Here is an 11,126-nt window from a genome sequence, read left to right as displayed (position 1 = left end):
TGGTTACGCCAGCTTTTATTGCCCATTTCTAGCTGACCTTCAGAAGGTGGTGGGTGAGCTGCCTTCTTGAACCGCTGCAGTCCCTGAGGTGTAGGTACACCCACTGTGCTGTTAATGATGGAGTTTCAGGATGTTGCTCTAGTTAGCAGGAAGATGCAGTTTGCCCTATTATCCACAGTTGTGACGCTCGAGGGGGGTTATGGAGTATGGGAAGAAGGCTCGTCGTCTCTTGGCTGGCAAGTTGAGGTGGCAGACGGCCGCCCGAGAGACTATTCAGATCTGAAACCAGAGCAGCGGGTTGGTGTCTGCGTCGGTCAAAGTCAATGGGACGTTTGAAGCGTTTCAGAAGAACCTTTATAGATCGGAGCCGCCAAAGAGGGGTCAGGTATGTTGGAGTTCTTGGAGGGGTTAGAATTTCCCATGGTGGAAGAGGAAGAGCCTGAAGGGTTGGAAGAGCCATTGTGTGTGGAGTCATGACAGCTATCGGGCAAATGCAGGCGGACAGGGTCTAAAGGCCGGACGGTTTCCCTGTGGAATTTTAAGAGGTTTGCAGGACAGTTGGTACCATTATTGGTGGAGATGTCCGAGGATTCGGGATTCCCTACCTGATAGGCTGATGCAGGCGACCCGGTGGAATGTGGGTCGTTATCGCCCTATTTTTTTCCCTGAAGGTAGATGCCAAGACATTGGCCAAGGTGTTGGCATTCAGGCTGGAGCAGTGTCCCTCCCAAGCTATCAGGGAGGATCAGACGGGTTTTGTTAAAGGTCGGCAATTGTTGTCTAATGTGTGGCGATTGTTAAATGTGGTGCTGTGCTTGTCGGAGGAGGCGGAACCAGAGGTAATCGTGGCATTGGACGCAGAGAAGGCATTTGATAGAGTAGAATGGGGGTATTTGTTTGCGATATTGGAAAAGTTTGGGTTAGGACCCAAGTTGGTGTCTTGGGTACGATTGTTGTACAAAACCCCGAAAGCCAGTATCCTCATAAATGTCGTGAGCTCAGGGTATTTCCAATTAAACAGGGCAATGAGGCAAAGGTGGTGCCCCATGTCTCCCTCTTGTTTGAACTGGTGATTGAGCAATTGGCCATCGCCCTGAGGGCTTCAGGTAGGTAATAATAATAATCTTTATTGTCACAGATAGGCTTAACATTAACACTGCAACAAAGTTACTGTGAAAAGCTTCTAGTCGCCACATTCCGGTACACAGGTACCGTTTGGGTACACAGAGGGAGAATTCAGGATGTCCAAATTACCTAACAACACGCCTTTCGGGACTAGCGGGAGGACTGAGGCAATTAGGACTGAGTTTAGGTGGAACTTCTTCACCCAAAGGGTTGTGAATCTATGGAATTCCTTGCCCAGTGAAGCAGTTGAGGCTCCTTCATTAAATGTTTTCAAGATAAAGATAGATAGTTTTTTGAAGAATAAAGGGATTAAGGGTTATGGTGTTCGGGCCGGAAAGTGGAGCTGAGTCCGCAAAAGATCAGCCATGATCTCATTGAATGGCGGAGCAGGCTCGAGGGGCCAGATGGCCTACTCCTGCTCCTAGTTCTTATGAAACCGGAGCACCCGGGAGGAAACCCACGCAGACACGGGGAGAACGTGCAGACTCCGCACAGACAGTGATCCAAGCGGGAATTGAACCCGGGGCCCTGGCGCTGTGACGCAACAGTGCTAACCACTGTGCTACCGTGCCGCTCACATGGTGGAGGGGATAATAAGGGGGAGGTGTGGAGTGTCCTTGTACACCAGTGATCTCTGACTGTACGCGATGGACTCGTTCCCCACCATGGACCATATCATGGGGCTGCTGAGGCGCTTTGGTTCTTTCTCAGGATACAAGTTAAACTTGGAAAAAAGTGAGTTCTTCCCGGTTAATCCCCCGGGGAGTGGAGTCAATCTGGGGTTCCGCCGTTCCGGTTGGTTGGTTCCAAGGTATTTGGGGGTCCAGGTGGCCCGGCATTGGGCCCGGCTCCGCAAGCTCAACTAAAAGAGCTTGGTCGGGTCAGGAATGATCTGCCGAGGTGGACAATCTTCCCTCATTTTGTCAAGAGTTTTGTTCTTGTTCCAGTGTTTGTCGGTCTCTCTCACTCTCTCTCTAAATCCTTTTCTGGGAGAGTCAAAAAGTGGATCACATCCTTTATATGGGCGGGTAAGACCAGGAGGATTCGAAGGACAATCCTTCAGAGAGACAGGCAGTCAGGATGCTTGGCATTGCCAGCCTGATATATTATTGCTGGGCATGAATGCGGAGAAGGTGTTGGGTTGGTGTAGGGATCCAGGAGCCACTTGGGTGCAAATGGAACCCAAGTCGAGTGGAGGGCCTGGGCTGAGGGTATTAGTGACGGCCTCACCCCCGTTCTCCCCGCTGAAATATTCAGCAAATCCGGTGGTCGTCTCCATCTTGAAGATACGGAGACAATTTCAACAGCATTTTAATTGGGGCTGTATCGAAGCTGGCTCCGATTTGTGTGAATCATATGTTTGTGCTTGGGAGGTTGGATGTCACATTCGGGGTGGGAAAGGAAGGGGTTGGAAAGAATGGGGGATCTGTTCCTGGAGGGGCGGTTTGGCAATTTACAGGAACTGTTGGGAGGAGTTTGGGCGATCATTTAAATATTTACAAGTTCACAATTACGTGAAACAGATCTTCCCGACATTGCCCCGTGGCGCCGCCAACCTCATTAATGGAGAGACTGGAGGGCATGTTTTATGAAGAAAGGTTGAGGGAGCTAGGGCTTTTCTCACTGGAGCGAAGAAGGCAGAGAGGTGACTTGATAGAGGTGTACAAGGTGATGAGAGGCGTGGATAGAGTGGATAGCCAGAGACTTTTCCCCAGGGTGGAAATGGCTGTCTCGAGGGGACATAATTTTAAGGTGATTGGAGGAAGGTATAGGGGAGATAAAAGAACAAAGAACAAAGAAATGTACAGCACAGGAACAGGCCCTTCGGCCCTCCAAGCCCGTGCCGACCATACTGCCCGACTAAACTACAATCTTCTACACTTCCTGGGTCTGTATCCTTCTATTCCCATCCTATTCATATATTTGTCAAGATGCCCCTTAAATGTCCCTATCGTCCCTGCCTCCACCACCTCCTCTGGTAGCGAGTTCCAGGCACCCACTACCCTCTGCGTAAAAAACTTGCCTCGTACATCTACTCTAAACCTTGCCCCTCTCACCTTAAACCTATGCCCCCTAGTAATTGACCCCTCTACCCTGGGGAAAAGCCTCTGACTATCCACTCTGTCTATGCCCCTCATAATTTTGTATACCTCTATCAGGTCGCCCCTCAACCTCCTTCGTTCCAGTGAGAACAAACCGAGTTTATTCAATTGAAAATCGCTTATTGTCACAAGTAGGCTTCAAATGAAGTTACTGTGAAAAGCCCCTAGTCACCACATACCGGCGCCTGTTTGGGGAGGCTGTTACGGGAATTGAACCGTGCTGCTGGCCTGCCTTGGTCTGCTTTCAAAGCCAGCAATTTAGCCCTGTGCTAAACAGCCTTGTCAGGGTTCTTTACACAGAGAGTGGTGGGTGTGTGGAATGCACTGCCAGCAGAGGTGGTTGAGTCAGAGTCATTCGGGACATTTAAGCGACTCTTAGGCAGGCACATGGACAGCAGTAAATTGAAGGGGTGTAGGTTAGGTTGATCATGGATTAGGATAAATGGTCGCACAACATAGTGGGCTGAAGGGCCTGTACGTTCTTACCGAAGATGGCAGCCGGGTATTGTGTATTTCAAAGAGCTGGTCACCGTTAGTCGCTAAAGTCGGCGGGGGGGGGGGGGGGGGGGGGGGGTGTTTTAGATCATTGGGAATGTTTTTTTTATTTTGATTTGTTTTCGTATTATGGATTGTGGAAAAAGTTGAATAAAAATAGTTTTAAAAGATTTTGCAAAAACAATCTGTATGTTACTGTTGCAGAGAGTACATGATGCCTATAAAGTCAATATTGTGCCCTGGACAGTGAGAGTATGTCTTGTAACAACAGGTGTACTCCAACACTGCCATGTTCACAAACAAAACAGGGCAGCATGGTAGCATAGTGGTTACCGCAATTGCTTCACAGCTCCAGGGTCCCAGGTTCGATTCCTGGCTTGGGTCACTGTCTGTGCGGAGTCTGCATGTTCTCCCCGTGTGTGCGTGGGTTTCCTCCGGGTGCTCCGGTTTCCTCCCACTGTCCAAAGATGTGCAGGTTAGGTGGGTTGGCCATGATAAATTGCCCTTCGTGTCCAAAATTGCCCTTAGTGTTGGGTGGGGTTGCTGGGTTGTGGGATAGGGTGGAGGTGTGGACTTTGGTAGGATGCTCTTTCCAAGAGCCGGTGCAGACTCGATGGGCCGAATTGCCCCCTTCTGCACTGTAAATTCTATGAAAAAAAGGATCATCAGTGCAAAGCTCTATCTGCAGTTGTTTACTAGTGAAGGAGCAGGATTGGTGAACTGTTACTGAACGATAATGGAGTACGAAGTTATTATTCATCCATCTGTATTGATATATTATTTAAACATTCCCAGTTAACTCCCTTTAACATTGTGTTGTGTTTCTATGTCTTGCGAAATTTTTATGAATTCATTGGATAAAAGCAAATTACTGCGGATGCTGGAATCTGAAACCAAAGAGAAAATGCTGGAAAATCTCAGCAGGTCTGGCAGCATCTGTAGAGAGAGAAAAGAGCCAACGTTTCAAGTCTGAGGACTCTTTGTCAAAGCTAACAGACAAAGTGGGAAATATTTATACTGTTCATCTTTCATTCTCACTCCACAGCATAAATATTTCCCACTTTCTGTCTGTTAGCTTTGGGTTGTGGGGGTGAAGCCCACGCCATCACGGGGAGAATGAGCAAAACTCCACACGGACAGTGACCCAGAGCTGGGATCGAACTTGGGACCTGGGCACCGTGCGGCACCGCTGCGCCACCGTGCTGCCCTGGGATCCCTTATTTTTAATCTTTGTTCCCAATTTCTGGTCTCTGCCATAAAGGGAAACATCCTCTTGGCATCCAACCTGTGCCCCCAGGATTTTCTCTGATTCAATGAGACCACCCCTCATTCTTCCAAACTTCAACAGATACAGACCCAACCTGTGCAGGAAACCCAAAGATGTGCAGGCTACATGGGGTTACGGGTGGGGGAGCGGGCCTAGATAGGGCGCTTTCAGAGGGTCAGTGCAGACTTGATGGGCCGAATTCACTGTAGGCATTCTATATGGATTCTATATTGTACCTCCGATCCACCAGCATACAGCTCAACATACTCTTTACAAATATAATCCCAGTGTGCAAGGACAAAATCTAGAATTGCACTGCCAGACATTTCTCAGTCCGGTTTATTTTCTATGAAAACCTCACAGACTGGGTTAAAGCGACAATATCATTGTCTAGTGACAATACACATGTTGTAATTTCAAACCTGACCTGCAAGTTTATAGAATCATAAAATCCCTAAAGTGGAGAAGGGCATTCGACCCATCAAGTCTGCACTGACTCTTCGAAAGACCATCCTACCTTGGCCAAACCCCCCACACTATCTCTGTAATCCCACGCAGCTTAGCGTGGCCAATCCAACTAACATGCACATCTTTGAACTGTGGGAGGAAAGCGGACAGGAACCGGAGGGCAGAATCAAACCTGGGTATCTGGTGCTGTGAGGCAGCAGTGCTAATCACCGTGCCACCGTTCCAGCCTTTCAGAGGATCCTGGACACAACTACGAACATCAGCTACAGGAGAGTAGGCTATGCAGCCCCTCAAGCCTGCTCCGCCATTTAAAAAAATTAATTTAGGGGATGTGAGCTGACTAGTCCAGCATTTATTACATAGTTACATACAAACATACACAGAACATAGAACATCTGGACGCGGACATGGGGATTGGGATGAGCAGTCAGGAAAGGCTAGAGGATCTGGAAAACCGCTCCTGGAGGCAAAATCTTCGTATCATGGGGATGCCCGAGGTCATTGAAGGTGGGGAGGCCGCCAAGTACGTGACGAGCATGCTGGAGAAGCTGATGGGGGAGGGGGGTCTTTGACCGCCCTCTTGAGGTGGATCAAGCGCATAGGACGCTGTGGAGGAGGCTGCAGGTGGGAGAGCTGCCAAGGGTGATGGCGGTGAAGCTGTATCAGTTTCTTGACAAGAAGATTTTGAGAGAGGCGAGGCAGACTAGGAAATGCACTTGGGAGAACGAGCTGCATATCTTCCAGGACCTGGGAGCGGTGGTGGCCAAGTGGAGGGCCGGGTACAACCGGATCTAGGCTGCCCTCTATAAGGGAGCAAAGTTTGGGTCTGTACCCCGCTAGTCTGTGGGTTCCACACCAGAATCAAGAGTTTTATTTTGACTCGCCAGGGGAGGAGAAAGACTTCACGAAAGACCATGGACTGGGAGGAGTGTGAGGACATTGAACTTTGGAGTGGTGTTTTGTATAAAATGTGGGCAGACAGGGGGTGGATTGGCGAAGATCCCGACGAATCAGCGGTGTGAGTGAGTGTGCCTTTTGTTTGCCCTTGTATGTTTGGAGGGATGGGGGTGGGGGGGGGGGCAGAATGGGGGGAATGAGCGGTAGTCAGAGGTCCTGGGCGGGGGCCACCACGTCAGCTGGTTGGGACAGTTAAAAGGAGTAAAATGGGGTGGTAGCGAGGAGGGAGTGTGGTGGTGGTATTTGGGGGTGGGAGCTAAACGGTCACATGTCTTCACACACTTGAGGAGTTTGAAAGCGGACGTTGTGCTCCTTCAGGGGAGGTACCTGAAACTGGGAGATCAGATGAAGCGGAGGAAGGGATGGTTGGGGCAGGTGTTCCACTCAAGGTTGGACAGGAAGACGAGTGGGTTGGCGACGCTAGTCAACAAGAAAGTGGCCTTTGAGGTCGGGTGTATCGTAGCTGACCCTGGGGACAGGTACGTGGCGGTTAGTGGGAGGTTGGAGGGGACGCCTGTGGTCCTGGTGAACGTCTATGTTCCAAATTGGGACGACGTCAGAGAGATCTAGGAGTACAGGTCCACAGGTCACTGAAAGAGGCAACACAGGTGGAGAAGGTAGTCAAGAAGGCAGACGGCATGCTTGCCTTCATTGGCCGGGGCATTGAGTATAGGAATTGGCAAGTCATGTTGCAGCTGTATAGAATTTTAGTTAGGCCACACTTGGAGTATAGTGTTCAATTCTGGTCGCCACACTACCAGAAGGATGTGGAGGCTTTAGAGAGGGTGCAGAAGAGATTTACCAGGATGTTGCCTGGTATGGAGGGCATTAGCTATGAGAGGTTGAATAAACTCGGTTTGTTCTCACTGGAACGACGGAGGTTGAGGGGCGACCTGATAGAGGTCTACAATATTATGAGGGGCATAATGAGGTCAGTCCATAAGAGGGTCATTTAGGAGTCTGGTGACAGTGGGGAAGCAACTGTTTTTGAGTCTGTTCGTGCGTGTTCTCAGACTTCTGTATCTCCTGCCCGATGGAAGAAGTTGGAAGAGTGAGTAAGCCGGGTGGGAGGGATCTTTGATTATGCTGCCCACTTTCCCCAGGCAGCGGGAGGTGTAGATGGAGTCAATGGATGGGAGGCAGGTTTGTGTGATGGACTGGGCGGTGTTCACGACTCTGAAGTTTCTTGCGGTCCTGGGCCGAGCAGTTGCCATACCAGGCTGTGATGCAGCCAGATAGGATGCTTTCCATGGTGCACCTGTAAAAGTTGGTACGGGTTAATGTTGACATGCCGAATTGCGTTAAAGTTTCCTGAGGATTTATAGGCGCTGTTGTGCATTCATAGCGTCGACGTGGGTGGACCAGAACAGAGTTTTGGAGATGTGCACCCCATGGAATTTGAAACTGCTAACCATCTCCACCTCGGCCCCGTTGATGCTGACAGGGGTGTGTACAGTACTTTGCTTCCTGAAGTCAATGACCAGCTCTTTAATTTTGCTGGCATTGAGGGAGAGGTTGTTGTCGCTGCACCACTCCACTAGGTTCTCTATCTCCCTCCTGTATTCTGACTCGTCGTTATTCAAGATCCGGCCCACTACGGTCGTATCATCAGCAAACTTGTAGATGGAGCTGGAACCAAATTTTGCCACGCAGTCATGTGTGTACAGGGAGTAGAGTAGGGGGCTAAGTACGCAGCCTTGCGGGGCCCCCGTATTGAGGACTATTGTGGAGGTGGTGTTGTTGTTCATTCTTACTGATTGTGGTCTGTTGGTCAGAAAATCGAGGATCCAGTTGCAGAGTGGGGAGCCAAATTCTAGGTTTTGGAGCTTTGATATGAGCTTGGCTGGGATTATGGTGTTGAAGGCGGAGCTGTAGTCAATAAATAAGAGTCTGATGTTGGAATCCTTGTTGTCGAGATGCTCTAGGGATGAGTGTAGGGCCAGGGAAATGGCGTCTGCTGTGGACCGGTTGCGACGGTATGCGGATTGCAGTGGATCAAGGTGTTCTGGGAGTATGGAGGTGATGCGCTTCATGATCAACCTCTCGAAGCACTTCATTACGACTGAAGTCAGGGCCACTGGACGGTAGTCATTGAGGCACGTTGCCTGGTTCTTCTTTGGCACCGGTATGATGGTGGTCTTCTTGAAGCAGGTGGGGATCTCGGAGTGGAGTAGGGACAGGTTAACGATATCCACGAATACCTCTGCCAGCTGGTCCGCGCAGGCTCTGCGTGCACGACCAGGGATCCCGTCCGGGCCCGTTGCCTTCCGAGGGTTCACTTTCAGAAAGGGCGATCTGACTTTGGAAGCTGTGATGGTGGGTATGGGTGAGTTATGGGCTGCTGGGGCACTCAACAGCGGAATAGGAATTTCATATAGGAATATGGTATGGCAACTGCTCGGCCGAAGACCGCAATAAACTAGAGAGTCATTAACACAGCCCAGTCCTTCACTCGAACCTGCCTCCCATCCAAATTGACTCTTTCTACACCTCCCGCTGTCTTGGGGAAGCAGGCAGCATAATCAAAGACCTCTCCCACCCGGGTTATTCTCTCTTCCAAACCGCTTCATCGGGCAAATACGCACTAACAGATTCAAAAACAGCTTCTTACCCGCTGTTACCAGACTCCTGAATGACCCACATGGACTGAACTGATCTCTCGGTAGTACAGTGGATAGCACTGTTGCTTCACAGCTCCAGCGTCCCATGTTCGATTCCCCGCTGGGTCACTTGTCTGTTTGGGGCAGCATAACACTCCGTATGGCTTACCCAATGTTTGTCTTTACTTTGTGTAAAGATTGTAGTTTAGTCGGGCAGCATGGTCGGCACGGGCTTGGAGGGCCGAAGGGCCTGTTCCTGTGTTGTACATTTCTTTGTTCTTTGTATTTATCGTATGTCCTATGTTTTACATGTATGGAACAATCTGTCTGGACTGTGCCTAGAACACTTTTCACTGTGCCTCAGTTCATGTGACAATAAATCTAAAGCAAATCAAACATCTACCCTGTCAAGATTTCTAATAATTTGATGCATTTGTGGCAGCACGGTGGCACAGTGCACTGTTGCTTAACAGCGCAGGGTCCCAGGTTAGATTCCCGGCTTGGATCACTGTCTGTGCGGAGTCAGCACGTTCTCCCTGTGTCTGCGTGGGTTTCCTCCGGGTACTCCGGTTTCCTCCCACAAGTCCCGAAAATGTGCTGTTAGGTGAATTGGACATTCTGAATTCTCCCTCTGTGTACCCGAACAGGCGCCGGAATGTGGCGACTAGGGGATTTTCTCAGTAACTTCACTGCAGCGATAATGTAAGCAATGTGACTATAAAGATTTTTTTTTAAATGCCAATACTGAAAGCTGGATCTAATGAGTATACTCCTTTTCCACAAAACGCAGCTGTCTACAAATACGCGTTAACATTTTGCGAACATCTTGACAAGTAAAGCAGTTTCTACTTAGAACCTCAGATGGTCATTGGTTAAGCTTAAAACTGTATTTAAATTTTGTAAATTAAAACGTGTCTAAAATTAAATTAATTTTGCATATTAAAAAGTGGAGATAGTCGATAGCTTTAAGTTCCTGGGAGGTCACTATCACCAACAATCTGTCCTGGTCCACTCACGTTGATGCAACAGTCAAGAAAGCCCAACAACGTCTGCACTTCCTACGGAAGCTAAATAGATTTGGCATGTCTGCATCGACTCTCACAAACTTCTACAGATGTGCCATGGAGAGCATCCTGTCCGGCTGCATCACAGCTTGGTATGGCAACTGCTCAGCCCAAGATCGCAAGAAACCGCCGAGTGTGCTAAACTCAGCCCAACGCATCACACAAGCTTGCCACCCTCCCATTGATTCTGTCTACACCTCCCGCTGCCTCAGGAAGGCAGACAGCATTGTCAGAGACCCCTCCCACCCAGGCATTGCCTTCTTCCAGACCCTTCCATCAGGCAGAAGGTACAGAAGTCTGAAGACCCGCACATCCAGACATAGGAACAGCTTCTTCCCCACAGCTACAAGACTCCTCAACGACTCCCCCTCGGACTGATCAATTCCCTGTAAGAACACTATTCACGACGCTCTATGCTGCTCTTGCTCATGTATTTGCTTTGTTTGGCCCCTTGTTCCGCACTGTAGCCAATCACTGTTTGTCAATGTACCATTTGTCAATGCTCTCGGTTGATTATTCTTTTTGTCTACTGTACGTCCTGTGTACGTTCCCTCGGCCGCAGAAAAATACTTTTCACTGTACTTCGGTACATGTGACAATAAATCAAATTAAATCAAAAAAATCAAATCAAATTCCAAGTTACTTTTACCGCCAAAGATACAGTTTTACTTTGCAGAGGTCCTATTTGCCTGTCCTGTCCGAACCCAGCTTGTGGGACCATTTCCACTTGAAGACCTGGGGTTGTTTGATATTAAATGTGCAGAAGGAACTTCCATCCATCATCCCTCATGATTAAAAATGACTTTTTCAAAAAGAGGTTGGGCAGGATTCAACCATCTCTAACTTACCTTGTTGAGCTACTTTGAACATCACTTGCCCAAATTCAATGGCTCCACCACTGTTGAAAACCAATTTGAATGAGGCTTGTCCTTCCCAACCACCTGGAAATCAAATACATTTAATTGTAACTAGGACAAGGATTTTATTCATCTTAGGTCAACATACAATACCACTACCTTTTGAAAACAGTTTTTTTGCTGCCTTCAAT

At 48.9% G+C, this 11,126-nt stretch overlaps 1 protein-coding gene across 1 annotated transcript in view; it reads right to left on the bottom strand.

Moving 5' to 3' along the window:
• Positions 1-11,126, bottom strand: part of LOC140403817 (WW domain-binding protein 2-like) — a 76,592-nt gene that overhangs the window by 37,536 nt on the left and 27,930 nt on the right. Inside the window, exon 4 of the mRNA XM_072491979.1 lies at positions 10,927-11,019. Within this exon, the coding sequence (XP_072348080.1) occupies positions 10,927-11,019 (93 nt within the window). The remainder of the gene's footprint in view (positions 1-10,926; positions 11,020-11,126) is intronic.

This window comes from Scyliorhinus torazame, chromosome 29 (genome assembly GCF_047496885.1).
Source record: "Scyliorhinus torazame isolate Kashiwa2021f chromosome 29, sScyTor2.1, whole genome shotgun sequence".
Taxonomy (NCBI): Eukaryota; Metazoa; Chordata; class Chondrichthyes; order Carcharhiniformes; family Scyliorhinidae; genus Scyliorhinus; species Scyliorhinus torazame.
The sequence above is the reverse complement of the archived record's forward strand: the minus strand, read 5'-3'. Positions and strand labels throughout refer to the sequence as shown.